At 49.2% G+C, this 13,729-nt stretch overlaps 6 protein-coding genes across 6 annotated transcripts; 4 read left to right on the forward strand and 2 right to left on the reverse strand.

Moving 5' to 3' along the window:
* Positions 1 to 242: 242 nt before the first annotated feature.
* Positions 243 to 2,035, forward strand: CC77DRAFT_1066834 (HET-domain-containing protein; the record flags this gene model as incomplete). Its single annotated transcript, XM_018528930.1, has 2 exons — positions 243 to 390; positions 441 to 2,035. 2 exons carry the CDS (start codon positions 243 to 245, stop codon positions 2,033 to 2,035), a joined length of 1,743 nt encoding a protein of 580 aa, XP_018379923.1.
* A 562-nt stretch (positions 2,036 to 2,597) lies between these two features.
* On the reverse strand, positions 2,598 to 4,156 carry CC77DRAFT_1082319 (glycoside hydrolase/deacetylase). The gene is made up of 2 exons (XM_018529356.1): positions 3,767 to 4,156; positions 2,598 to 3,721 (listed from the first exon to the last, which is right to left on the reverse strand). The coding sequence occupies exons 1-2, from the start codon at positions 4,017 to 4,019 to the stop codon at positions 2,637 to 2,639; spliced, it is 1,338 nt and encodes a 445-aa protein (XP_018379924.1). The 5' UTR covers positions 4,020 to 4,156; the 3' UTR covers positions 2,598 to 2,636.
* A 3,082-nt stretch (positions 4,157 to 7,238) lies between these two features.
* CC77DRAFT_1066836 (hypothetical protein) lies at positions 7,239 to 7,739 on the forward strand (the record flags this gene model as incomplete). Its single annotated transcript, XM_018528931.1, has 1 exon — positions 7,239 to 7,739. The coding sequence occupies one exon, from the start codon at positions 7,239 to 7,241 to the stop codon at positions 7,737 to 7,739; it is 501 nt and encodes a 166-aa protein (XP_018379925.1).
* Positions 7,740 to 8,774: 1,035 nt separating this feature from the next.
* CC77DRAFT_1013871 (hypothetical protein) lies at positions 8,775 to 9,995 on the forward strand (the record flags this gene model as incomplete). The annotated part of the gene is made up of 2 exons (XM_018523866.1): positions 8,775 to 9,068; positions 9,120 to 9,995. 2 exons carry the CDS (start codon positions 8,775 to 8,777, stop codon positions 9,993 to 9,995), a joined length of 1,170 nt encoding a protein of 389 aa, XP_018379926.1.
* Positions 9,996 to 10,226: 231 nt separating this feature from the next.
* CC77DRAFT_1099830 (amine oxidase) lies at positions 10,227 to 11,696 on the reverse strand (the record flags this gene model as incomplete). Its single annotated transcript, XM_018530025.1, has 1 exon — positions 10,227 to 11,696. One exon carries the CDS (start codon positions 11,694 to 11,696, stop codon positions 10,227 to 10,229), a length of 1,470 nt encoding a protein of 489 aa, XP_018379927.1.
* Positions 11,697 to 12,324: 628 nt separating this feature from the next.
* Positions 12,325 to 13,639, forward strand: CC77DRAFT_1082324 (hypothetical protein; the record flags this gene model as incomplete). The annotated part of the gene is made up of 6 exons (XM_018529357.1): positions 12,325 to 12,477; positions 12,539 to 12,783; positions 12,831 to 12,964; positions 13,019 to 13,077; positions 13,147 to 13,316; positions 13,379 to 13,639. The coding sequence occupies exons 1-6, from the start codon at positions 12,459 to 12,461 to the stop codon at positions 13,637 to 13,639; spliced, it is 888 nt and encodes a 295-aa protein (XP_018379928.1). The 5' UTR covers positions 12,325 to 12,458.
* Between the last annotated feature and the right edge of the window lie 90 nt (positions 13,640 to 13,729).

The following is a 13,729-nucleotide window of genomic DNA, read 5'->3' on the forward strand; positions in this document are numbered from 1 at the left end:
CACACTCATGCTCTCACTGCAACAGGATCCTCGCAACGACGAGTAATAGCGCGCGATCCATGACAAGGCTGAAGTTCAGCCAGGAGGTGCCCGAAGCTCGATATGCAGCTACTCTAGGATGTCCAGTGTTTCGAGACTTTGTGGACCTATTCAACCGCCAAAGCCGGTCGAGTTTAATCAAAGCACATCTTCTCCCAACTTGCAGCTGCTGCGAAACTTGGCATCAGCGCCTCACGCACGTTATGACGAGCCTTGGGTCGCAACCATTCCAACTTACGCTGCAAGCCATACCTGTTGGGCCCAAGAAGAACAACACGGTGCATTCTTCAGCTTATTTGGACTGCGGTGGCGGAAGATTGGGACCTCGTCTCAACGCGTACACGTACAAGGGTAAAATTGAGTGGCTGTATGGCAGTATCAGCAAGGCTAATCATGGCTAGGAGACAACGCGGCTTGTATACTCCCGGCGTTCGATCGCGAGGTCTGGAGCGACGACACTATGAATGACCTCCGGAATTGGCTCGCGTCCTGCACATGCGTGGAATGCCCTACCGCAAGATACTCATCACTACGTTACAAGCCCAAACGTTTGATCGATGTCGGCGACGATGAACAGCGTGGATCGGTCGTAATAATGGAAAGCGCAAGATGTGGTGACTGTAGCTACACGTGTCTGTCGTACTGCTGGGGTGGACCGCAGAACACGGTACTGAGCAAAAGTAATCTTGACGAGGAGACGAGATCGTGGTGCGTTCCTAGAGAGGTCATTCCAGCTGCTTTTGAGGACGCTTTCAAGGTCACCAGGCTTCTAGGCTATCGCTACATATGGATCGACAGCTTGTGCATAGTCCAGGACGACAAACAAGACCTGGATCATGAGATTCTCCAGATGCCGCATATCTACAAGGGTGCAGCCTTGACCATCTGCGCGTCCACGTCTCGAAGTTGCAGCGAAGGATTCCTACAGGCACGGACTGACTACAGTGAGAGATCGATTGGCTTGAGTCTACCAGATGGCAGAGAGGGACGGATCCACCTCGATGGTTTTCATTGGGGGGATCCTCCTGTGCCAGAGCCGCTGAGTACGAGAGCATGGGCATACCAAGAACGCTTGCTTTCTCCTCGACTTTTAGAATTTGGCTGGAGAACATCACGCTGGACGTGCGGTTGTCGGAAAAGCTACAGTGGCCATTCGCAGCTCGTAGTCGAGAAATCCAGCAGCTCAATTCGACGCCGATCACCGGAAGCCCAGAGCTACAACCTCTACTCTTTCATGAACCCTCCAGGTCTCAGGCACTACCCCGTCAAAGTGGGAGATCTATTCAGTACTTGGTGCTTGATCGTTAGGGCCTACTCCAGACTTGCACTGACGCATACGGACGACCGCTTGGCCGCGATAGGTGGTATAGCGGCAGAGCTACAACGGGCGTCTGGAGTGAAGTATCTGGCTGGACTTTGGCACAACGAGCGATTAGCTTCTATGCTGCAGTGGAGGGTTCAGTCCCACACACACGAGCTGCGATCGCGGCCTACAACCAGTCGTGCTCCAACCTGGTCTTGGCCTGGTATCGACGACAAGGTGCTAATGCATAGGAGTGAAATAAAGGTGGCTGGATTCGAGATCTTGGTGGTGGATGTCAAAGGTGGCTTCGGAAAGAAAGCTCACGGGTCCATAATGTTGCAAGGACCAGTGCGTACAGGCCGTTGGTGGTGCGGAAATGCAGTCCTCCAAAGCGATGCGTCGGAGGGAGTGAAGATTGCTAGAGCAGATAATCCAGAACTGCTCGTGTTGCCAGACTGCTACGGCGAGATATTCACTACTGCGAACGGTCAGCTGGTTCTGACAAGGGAGGAGCTCACCTTCCTCGCTATAGGTAGGACGATTTCCGATAATCATATCATTCGAGGGCTCCTCTTGTCACGGGGTAGAATAGAAGAGAAAGATTCGTACCGGCGGGTTGGCATGTTTCAAGTTGCGGAGCAAGGAGACTTTGTTACAGCTAACTGGGACATTATTGCACTCAAGGTGGTGTAGTATTTCCTAGCACGCACGTTGCTACGTTGTTTGTGTTCGCGCTTCTCTTAGAATTGCGTTTGGTCTTTAGTTATCCTTAGAATAATACTGTTGTTACGTAATATTTAGAGCTGCAAGTAGCTACCTACCTAGCTAGATACCTAACTTAAAGGTGCTAGCTAGTCCTCTACTTAGCTCTTTAGCTTAACAATATACCTCCTTTAGACGCTTGCTTTTAAGAATCTAAGTATATTCCCCATGTTTTGCGCAGTCAGGGAGTCAACTTAGAGACTTTCGCACTGACTTGATGCACGTTGCATGAACTTCCTCGCACTCTGGACTTTACTACTTTCAGCCTGAGCCCTCTGATCGCAAGAAGTGTTGGTTCCCTTCCATTCATCTCAGGTACAATCAGCTTGCTATCAGATATGGCAACAAGCTAGCCAGACCAGCCGTGGCCATAAGCTTGGCTTAATAGGCTCCATAGATATAGCGCTTGACCCGTAGTAAAAGTAAAAGTACAGTTCGCAGTTACAGTCGTCTGTATCATATACAAGACGACAATGTTTCAGAATGATATTATCTCTTTATAATACAAGAAGTTTTGTACAACATGTTTCGTTCAGAAAGCAAGGAAAGCAAATGCGAACGCAGGTGCCAAGATAGCTGGGCCAGCGTTCTGCATGGCAGAGGCGGCACTTCCAGTTTGCTTAGGATCAGCGATACCTGAAGCGGTGCTGGAGTCAGAAGGCGAGATCGAAGAAGACCCGACCATGGAAGACGAGCTGGGTGTTCCTTGTGAGGATGTAGAAGTGGGATTTGAGCTTGCCGATGTGGAGGCGGAGTCGGTTCCAACGCGGTTGGCAGAGTCGCCAAATTGACGGTACCAGTTGTCCTTGTGGTCACCAAGACACTCGCCAACAGTGACTCCTTTATAACCAAGGTCGGTGATGGTTTTGAGCATGAGCTCTGTGAGCTCGTTGGCGGTCTCATGAATGATGTCGTGCGAGATGGAGATTGTAGAGTTCTTTCCAGGTGTCATACCTGGCGCAGTCATGTTGCCCTTGAACCAGTCGAGCGAGTTTTGGAAGGTATTTCGGGGTTGCTGCTGGTAGTCATCCGTATCAAGCTTGAAGTAGATGATGTGATAACCCATATCCTGCATAAACTGCTCACAACCAGAGTCAGTCGTGCAGCTAGAGTAAGGCGGTCGAATGTAAGTCGGAATCTTCCCGACAATGTTGTTCAGTGCACCCTCCACATTGAGGATCTGGTTCTTGCGAAGATCTGCGTTGATCTTAGACAAGTCGAGATGCGTCCATGTGTGGGACGCAATCTGATGTCCCTCGGCATCCATGCGCTTTATCACATCGATGTACTCTTGAGTCTCGTCGATCTGCCCCTTGCCATTGTTGTTGCCAGTGATGAAGAAGGTCGCTTTTGCGTCGTACTTTTTGAACAAATCCAGGATAGTTGTGGTCGTGTCTTTCATTGGTCCGTCATCGTAAGTGATAGCGACCTGACCCGGGTCTTTACAAGCCCAGAATCCACCATAGATACCGTTACCTCCATAGGGAACTGAGCCAATCTTTGCTCGGGGGATGGACTCGGTACTCTCGCCAGCTGGCTTCTGATTCTCCGGACAGCCAGGCCCGTAGTTGTATTGGCAGCCGGGAGAGGAGCAATAACTAGAATTGGAGCCACAGTCTGCCTGTTTCAGTACACTACCATCGTGGTGCTCATTTTACGTACAGCCAGCTGTTGAACAGCAGCCTCTATCTTCAGGGCATGATCCAATACCCTCGCCGCATTCTTTGGGACTTGCGCGTGCCTCCAAGGCCGATTCTATATGTGAGTCGATGCCGAAAGTTCCAGTCTTGAAGCTGGCGAGCAAGGCATTGATCCTTTTGTCATGAGATTGGATCTGCGGCAGTCCAAAGCCACCATGAGCATTTGCGAAAGATGAGAGAGCCGCTGCAGCCGCGACAGTGATGGAGAGGCGCATCGTGCGAGCCGAACAAGTCGAAATTTGATTAATGTACAGTATTGTATAAGCGAGCGAGCGGATGTGTGAGCGCAACTGCTAGACAGCTTATCGCGTCGTAAGCTCCAAACGAGTGTCGTGCCGTGGCATAAAGAACGTTATGAGCCCGAGGAGGAGGAACAGAGGAAACAGCAGGACACGATGCGTGACAGATGCAAGACATAAAGGGCCAACGGCCGAAAGCCAGAAGGATGCCTCGCTTGCAAGGCAATACCAATTTCTTCTCGCACCATAGCCGAAGCGGGAACTCGCAGCGGAGAAGTTGAATATGGTCACTGGTGGCCTAAGAAAGGAAGGCTGGAAAGACCTTAGACTCTGCTTAGTGTAAGGCCTCCTGGTTCCACACGGCAGCCACGAGGTGTGGGTTTGTAGATGAAATCATTGTCAAAGCGATGCGTCCAGCCCTGAAGGTTGCCAAGCTGCGTCTCTCTGCAAAGTGGGTGGTGGAAAAGTGCTTTAAGGATCGTTGCACTATCAATATTGTTGGCGGCTAAGGGTTTGCGTTTCTGTCAGTTGCAACCGGCGCCACGACCAAGGATGTCATCTAGCGTCGCCTTCTCTTCGTATGTGCACTCGAGATCGGATTCAATCCCATGGTTGGATCTAATGGTAGAACCGGTGAGCTAAATTAGGCAGACGCTGAGTGCTTGGCTTGTTGTTATTGCTGCTAAGCTTGATCAGAGCTGCTAGCAGGTGTTAAGTTGAACGCTGATAGGTGTCAATTTCATGAACAGTCAGGGGTTTCCGCTCGTGCCCCTGACTAGTCTCGGTTGCGCGGTGGTAAAGATAGCGAGGCACGGACAAATCCGAGCGAGCCGCGACTAAATGAGCAGCTCCGCTTCTCTTAGTTTGAGACTAACACATGTCAGAGCCTGAGGTGTTCGCACTATCTTTGAGTCACGCACACAACAGAGACTTCAACATCTTCTACTACCACTGTCGCGCTTATTAGCTCTTTCATCGTAGCGAGACACAAATTTCCCTATCAGCACTGCTTACTCAAATTCGACAGGCTTACCAGCACCTAACCAACCACTATCTAAATGCGCTTGGCCGACCACCTGGATACTTGTCTTACTGACTGTGTGCTGTGTTTCTAGGCTTGTAGAGGCGCGTCGCCTCATCTGTCGCGTCCGCTGTATATACAGTGTCCCCCCAACGCTCGTCCTCGTCCACATATTCCTGATCCCCACGTACCCAAGAATCGGCGTCTGCTCTATATACTCGATGGCTTTGGTGGCCAGCTGCGGCGTGCTCAGGATGGTTCCCCAACTGTATTTTTCGGATAGCTTGGCGAAGATGCGAAACAGATCGTGGGGGTACTTAGTGGTGCGATCAGTGTTAGAAGATACCGCTGTTTCGCCATGTCATCGCGTTTCATGACCTCTCCAGTCTCACTACCGATCTATACCCATTCGGTCCTTAAGTGCTACATCGCTGTGTACCAAATCATAAAGATTCGGAGCTCCTATCGAAGCCCTATGCAACTCGGTAAGGAGGTGCAACACGACTCCATGCATACTCTGCACTCCTCAGAATCACCGCACGATCGTGTTGTTGATAGGAGAAGCCGATAACAACTGTGGACGATATCTTCACTGCTTGGACGCCAAGCGTAAGCCGATCTTAAACACTCTCTGTTTTATTCAGGGTGAGATTGCTTCCAGCTAGCAGCATCAACTCCATCTGTAGAAGGACGTTATGGGCTGAGAGGTGGGGGGCGAACGGAAGAGCCAAGACGGGATGAAGGGTCTACCCGAGATAAAGCAAGACGAGAACTAGGACAAAGTAGGCAAAGATCAAAGAAAAGAAAGATCAACGGCCGGAAACAATGCGGAGAAAGCAGCGTGCATAGGCGTAGGAGGGCAGACTAAACGAAGATCTTGCCAGCGCGTCGTACCGCCACTAGCCTGCATCGTCTCTACGGTTGATGTCATTCCTGAAGGGGATAATGGGCTTTGAAGATGACGCAGGCAGGGTGATGTGGTTGGAGCATCCTATATTACTTTTGTCTTTTCCCTATTTGCTTTTGCGGGCTCGGCTCGATGCTAAGATCAGCTCGCCAATCGTCAGACATTGATATAACATGATTGATCGAGGTCTACAGAGTATTGTTAGATCGCAACTTTGTAGAAAGACACCCAAGTCCGTTGAAGAGACAGCTATTGTCGTAGCTACGCATGTTGGCTGGGCTGACATGCACAAGGCTACACCAAGAGTCGTTCTAGCGTTGACATTGAGATCTAGAACCCATCTTTTCGCACTAATATGGTGCTTGATCTACAGTTGGTGTGCACCCATCTCGTTCGAATGTATGTACAAAGTGGAGACTAATGTAACATAGAACCTTATAACCGCTTGGCTTTCACTTCCAAGTACGACTTAGCTTCTGACAACGATACTAACGATGTTGTAACAGGACCATCTGCTCCATGTTCGGACGTTGCAGCTCCTCCTGTTCAACGTAATGTAGTTGACCGCTCATTATAGAGGGTAGGCTCTGCTGTGCTGATTGATGTTCTACGATTACCATGTATGGTCGTGTTAACTCTATTATCTTGGTGTCCAGCTTTGAAGTTTCTTCGTATTATGATTCTACACTATTTCGGACAATGGATTCAACAGCTCGGGCTCGCCTATCGAACTTTTCCTCTCGAGTGAGTCTTGAGACATCCTTGAGCATTCCTCGTACTTTCAATCCCTAGGCCTCTACAGAACAGGTATAGACGATCACCTGCTTGTATATATTCTGCAGTCATGTGCCCCTAATTGCAGGAGCGAGCTTGTTGAGAGAGAGACTCTAACCTCCTATGGGACTACTCCTACATAAAGGATTCAAGCTTCAACAGAGAGACAGCCCCGAGCCTTACGACTAAGATGTGCATGTGCATTACAGCCTAATTTATGCGTGATATCGACGCAGTTTTTTTCTATTCCGGTTGCTACCATTGGCGGTCAATCATCTTATGAGCCGAGATCGGAGGTAGCACACGCCGGACATATAAGATGCTTGGGTCTACATATCTGAATAACAAAGATCATCGCCCAGAACATCAGATTACTCGAGATTATCTTGTAGTTGAATTTGAATATATCTTTCTTGTATAAAGAACTCACCCTACCTCTGCCATACCGAACACTTTCATCAAGGCTCCGCACAGCCTTGACCTCAAGGAGCATATGACAACCGTTGAGGAGATCCATACCAAAGAACCCAAGACTGGAAATGATATGATGCCTACTGCATCAGAGGACATGCCAAAACACATGCATTACAGGCCTTCTGGGCAGGATTTCGTGGGGCAGCAGGTCATATCTCTCTATGCCGACGGCAACTGGTGGCTATGGGCTTATCACGATGTCTACTTTGTCCAAGAGGACTGGGTTGAACGATTCGCCATCCATAACGATCTGGAAAAACCTATCAAGGAGACAAGGACACTCGAGCGTGGCAGTCGCGTGATCAACGGGACCGAAATGCCTGGAGTCACTGCCGGCGTAGGTTTCTCTGGATGGGGATTCAGCATGAATGTTGGCGCAGATAAGCAGGACAAAGTTTTCTCATCGAACGAGACATCGGAAGTTGTAACATTCAAGCGAGAGTTTGACATCGAACCGAAGAAGAGTCTCATCGGATACCAAAAAGTATACACCTTTCGGCTTAAAGTATGGTTCATGTGAAAATCTAAGAATGAATTTGACGGAAGAGAACTGGTCTATTTGTACAGCTCTCGGCGTGACGTCGACGCTGTCATCAAGGAATGCGTCCAGACCATTTCATGCGACGAGTGGTACTTCAGCAACGACAAACTAGCATCCGGCACAGCTGACGTCACGCTCCCACTTCCTCTAGCCCGGGAACCTAAAGGGCCTATCTGTCGGCGGAAGAATATGAACGACGCTTCGCAGTACCAAATAAAAACCAAATACCCATCTGCTGCACAATAAGGGGGGTGAGGACAAAGTCAGTAGTCAGTATCTCAGTCTGTTTTTAATACCAGGCTTCGGAGGCATAAGAAGGAATTCAACACCAACATGCCTCTAGTACGTCCTACTTCAAGTACAAAACTAGAGAATACGATTCCTTCTTTTCAACTTCATCCTCTAACCTAGAGCTGCGACTAGAGTCAGTGCTAGGTATAGTCAAATTCCAACTTCAACATTCCTGGAGCCATGCGTAAGTATCGAAATCGGCTGTTCTGTAAAGAAAAGCCAGTAGTGCACGATACCAGGCAAGCCCTAGAGATGTCCGATGTCGATCCTGCGAGATATGAGCAGAAACGAAGTTCATGCTCACACCCAAGGATACCTATCGGCCTGATCAGTGAACGGGCTCAAGGATTAAGCGTTTGTGTTACCGTGGACCAGACGACAGCTGCGATGCAGATATGGTGTACACGCAACAAAAGACTCAGACGGCCGGGATTGATGCCGTTCTGACAACATGCCCAAATGTTGAACGGTTGAACAAATTATGAGTCCTCAACTGGATCAGGAGCTGTCAAACATCAGTATGTTCTGTGACGTAACCCTTCCGAATTGATACAATGTCAAGGTATTACTAGGTTGTTGCTAGCGTCAGGTAGCCTTTTCACTAATACTTCCACGATAATCTTTGCATTATGTAACCATTAACGCTCTATACACTATCGTTTTAAATAGGCAGCCATTTTAGATTCACTTCCTGGCACCGATCGATAATCCTGTTCAAATACAATGGCTGTTCTCTCTGGCGCTAACTCGATACCTGCCACGTCTACTCCTCAACTCCCAGGCATTCCCGATTTCTTGTACCTAGCCCAGGTCATCTCCAACCAGAACATTTGGCCCGACTCGATCACTATCTGCAAAATGTCCACAACACCCACAGTCAAAAAGTACAGAATCTTCAACCCTCGGACGGAGAACGCATCTTCATCCACATTCGCGCCTTCTGGGACCGGGGAAAATGAGGTTCTGAATAGTTTATTCGAAGGTGAGACTACTGTAGGCCTTGGTTTACCTCCCGTTGTAAGTGCCTCACACGCTGCTCCTTTGATAACTTCTAACCATTTTGCACAGCCTCAAAGGTCCGTTAAAGACCCTAGTACCAGGAAACGCAAAGTCGAACACTTCGCTGCCAATGATGATTCAGAATACGAGCTCGGGGGGTCTCGCCAACATAAGAAGGTCAAGGAAAGTGAAAAGACTGATAAGGACAAAGCCGCACGACGTTACCACACTCTCGCAGTCGCTGCGTCAGTGAAACCGTCCATCGATACTGACAGGATCTTCGAAAGCATGAGGAAGCAGGGGCACATTCCTGTACCAAAGTTCGTTCCAACCGGCCACGAGCGCCGCCGCGAAGTAAATCTCTTAGCCAAGAAGCACGTTCAACATGTCGCTCCTGCCATGTTCGCAAATATTGAGACGAACCGCGACGTTCATGGCGGTGTGAACAAGTTTGACTGGGTTGAGGGCAGGCGCGAGATCCCCAAAAATCTGATCAAGACCCCTGACCACAAATTTGAAAAGCGCGTTGACGATGATGACGCAAACATTAGCTGGCTCACTATTCCCTTCTCAATCAAAACGATCAATATCGGTGGAACTTTGATCTCGGTTGCTGATATTGTAGGTAAACCCTTCCTACATCCGGAGTTTACCTTCATAGAAGCGATTATGGGTACACATGCGAAGACAGGAAAAGAGGTGGTTAAGGCATACAAGCTCAAATACGAGATGATGGAGGGTGAACAGGCTGTCGCGCGAGCGCACACCATGCTAAAGCAACAGAAGGAAGCGGAGAAGCAAGCTAGAAGGGACGAGGCTGCACGGAAACGAGCCACTAAGCGGGTTGGTCTCTCAAAGGCAGCTATGGACAGTCGCGCTGCTGCTAAAGATCGGAAGAAGAAGCAGGCTCAGGCTCGAGCTGAGAAGGAAGGTGGGTTCTTCTAGTGACTGAAAGCTATGAGTAACATTCTGACATAATTGTACAACGTTATTCCAAGCCAAGGATACGTATCATCCACTCTTAATTTATTGTTCTCTTTGCTGCTGATAAACCACCATATCATACATGAAAATCTCCTCCCAAGAACAATCTACACTTCTGAATCCCGTCACTTTTGATGTGATCATCTCACCTATCACATGCTCTTTGCTTCTTTGAGGCGCCACAACCTTGCCTTAGATGTAACTCAGGGAGTCCAACACTTCAGCCGCCACTCTCTTGCCTGCGCTTATTGCCCCATCCATGTAACCTCGCCAAAAGAGTGATGTCTCCACTCCAGCGAAATGAATGCCCTCGAATGGCGTTGCAATGTATGGGCCGTACTTGGTAAGCGTTCCAGGAGGGAAGTTGCTGTTATATCCGCCGCGTGTGTATTCTTCCTGGTCCCACTGTTGGATGATCCAGTCTGTAGCGGCTGAAGCCTTTGGCCCAAATATGTTGACGAAGTCTTTGGTGACCATAGCCTGAATATCTTCGTGGGATTTCCCGTCGATCTTGCGTGCCTGATCCGCTGGGATAAATGCTAGTAGGACGCCGGAGGACCCATCTTCAGGAGAGACATCATATGTACTCACTACAAGTCCTGTATTACTGAAGGCTTGGCCGTTCAGCCCATCAGCCCTCCAAAAGGGAGTCTTGTACTTCGCGATAGCTTTGGCAACCGAACCCATAGGCATCCGTTGCGAGATTTGGTCTCGTCCCGCGGGCATCGGAGGGACCCACTGTATCCTCGATGACATGACAGGCGGCATAGCGACCACAACCTTCTTTGATGTCACAGTTCCGACATCTGTGCTGATCTCGTATCCATGTTCGGTCTTCCTGACGACACGCACTGGTGCATTGAGCTTTATATGATCAGACCCAACGAGTTCCGAGATTTTGATAGCGATGCTCTGGCATCCTCCTTTACAGAGCATCGATTCAGCACCATCGACCGAGCTAGTAACCTGGTTGAATGATCCCGACCCGGTTTCGTTTCGCGACGTGCCAATGCTAAGAAGAGTCGAGAGGAAAGAAACCTCCCCTGATTCTTCGCAGAAGCCAGTCGAAGCTGCGATGTCGAACACAAATCTCGCTGTCGACGAGAGATTCTTCGCGTCAAGCCAAGACGCGAATGTTTGGCTGTCCCATTCGTTGGCTCGGCTATGGTTCCAGGGTGCCACGGGGTTGATCTCGCTCGCAAGTTCATTGAGTAGCATCTCAGTGGTTGCCACCTGAGTGAGACTGGCAGCATCAACGGGCAAATCGCCGGTGACACTGGAGTCCGAGGAGAACTTCGAACGGGTGTTGTTGATGAACAAAACGGTGCTTCCGTTGTTGTATGTAGGAATGAGCTCGACGCCCATCTCTTTGGCCATAGCGACCATGTTGCTTTGGGCCGCGCCAACAAACTGAGCTCCTCGATACGTCACAGTTCCGTCTGGAAATTTATCATCGAAAACGCGACCACCGACTCGGTCATACGCTTCCAATACAACGATAGATTTGTTTGCTCCCTGTAACTCCTTGGCAGCAGTGAGTCCTGAGAAGCCGGCTCCGATGATGGCAACATCGACATGTGAATGGATAGTACCAGTCGCAAGAGTTGGAAAAGTATAGTAGCTGGATGCTAGTAGGAGAGATGGTAGAACTTTGATTGCCATTTTTAAGGAGTTGCTTTGTTGTAGATCCAAGAGGTGAGTGTGGAACTTTTGCTGTAGGAGCTACGGATACTTATAGAGGCGACGCAGCGATGTATCATCAACCTATTTCCAGAAAGCGCTCTAGTCCTCTCGAGATGTCACGGGCCACCGCATAGCGATCTTGGCATGCGCGATATAGGAAAGCTCTTGGCTCTGGAGTCCGCTCAGGCCGCCTCGGACCATACAGAATCGAAGCCTTCGTTCCGGACAAGGGTGTCGATTGGATCACCGGAATCCACATTCTACGACTCCTCGAACATCGGCGTGTCAATTGGGGAAGGGGGCTAAGTCATCACAATTTACGCACTCCCTTCCACGGGGGCCGCCGGACCCTCGGACGCCGTGGTGAAGCAACATAGATTCCACGCATCCCTCAAAATATTCGCATATTATCCTGGACCTTGAAGTAATACAAGGAAGTACGTACCACTAGGCACTTCTCCAGCTTATCGGCCGGTCGTGTATTGCGGGTGATGAGTCTCAAGATGCCGACATTTCCGGCGGCTCGGACGCCACAGATATCGAAACATCCCTACCACCTACTAAGTCCCCGTGCAACATGACTTAGGACACCTAAGTTGTATAAAAACACCAACATTCTACGGCTGGAATGCTATTTCGACACTGACAAGAAACATACTGCTCTTCGATCTCATATAGTGCGCTATTGCTATCATTGCTATACTGAACCATCCCTTGTTGGCTATCTCAGAGGTTTCCAAGATGACCAAAGACTGTCACGGTATGTTTAAACAGGGTCGAAGAACCCGATTTGTGCCGTGCTCTAATAGCAGATTAAACAGTTCTTCGGGTGCCCAAAACCCAATGGGATTTCTGTCCTTCGATTGCAGCTGCGTATGTGTTTGCTGTTCTATTCGCAATAGCTACACTTGTGCATCTTGCCCAGGCTCTCTTGTATCGCAAAGTGTACTGTTGGGCCATTATCATGGGAAATTTGCTCCAGTTCATCGCCTACGTTCTGCGAGTGTTGAGCATCAACAACGCCAACAGTCTAGGGCTTTACTCTGGATGGTTTGTACTCATCGCGGTGAGTAATTGGCTCACGAACAGGGATAGCAAGTTCTGACAAGACAGATTGCTCCGGTATGGCTCAATGCTTTTGTCTACATGGTGATGGGTCGAATGGTTTGGAATTGTACCTCTACCGGCAAGTTAGGATTCCTCAGTGCGTGGAGGTTTGGCCAGGTCTTCTTGGGTTTGGATATCCTGTAAGTCTTCCAATCACAAGAGCAACGAAAGGTAGTCTAATGATCCTGATTCAGTGCTCTTGTTATCCAGCTCTACGGCGCAGCCACAGCTGCGGATACTACTGCGAAGCCAAGTACTATTCTACAAGGCATGCATTCATAAACGATGAGATACATCTGGTTGATACTGACTGTTCATCAAGGACTACATACTTACATGGGAGGGCTTGGCGTTCAGCAGTTCTTCATTTGCGTGTTCCTGGTCTTCTCGCTGCGTCTCTATGGATGCATACGAGGAAACAGTACAGGGATCCAGCAGAAGCAATTTATTATGCTACTCTGTGTCGAGTATGCAGTCATAGTGCTCATAACTGTAAGTGTTGCCCCGCTTCGGTGACGTTGCTCAATAGAGAACTGCTAATAACCATCTTCAAGGCGCGCATCATATTCCGACTTATTGAGTACTCTAATGGCATCCACAGTTCGATTCCCAGACACGAGGTGTACCAATACTGTCTCGACTCCTTGCTGATGTTGATCGGATCTACGCTGTTCAATGTGGTGCACCCTGGAAGGATTATGCCTGGGGTTGCACACGACCTTCCGTCCCGGAAAGACAGGAAATTGCGTGGCTCTTCGAAGCAGAGAGGGAACCTACTTAGCTTGGAAAGTCTTCGCGGAAACGAGAGAGCGTGATGTGCTTCGAAACTGGGTTCAAGAGTTCGACAATATAGTGTTATATGAACTAGAATAAAACACATAGTGGATGAGCTCATTGATATTGTG

This window comes from Alternaria alternata (genome assembly GCF_001642055.1).
Source record: "Alternaria alternata strain SRC1lrK2f unplaced genomic scaffold CC77scaffold_31, whole genome shotgun sequence".
Lineage (NCBI taxonomy): Eukaryota > Fungi > Ascomycota > Dothideomycetes > Pleosporales > Pleosporaceae > Alternaria > Alternaria alternata.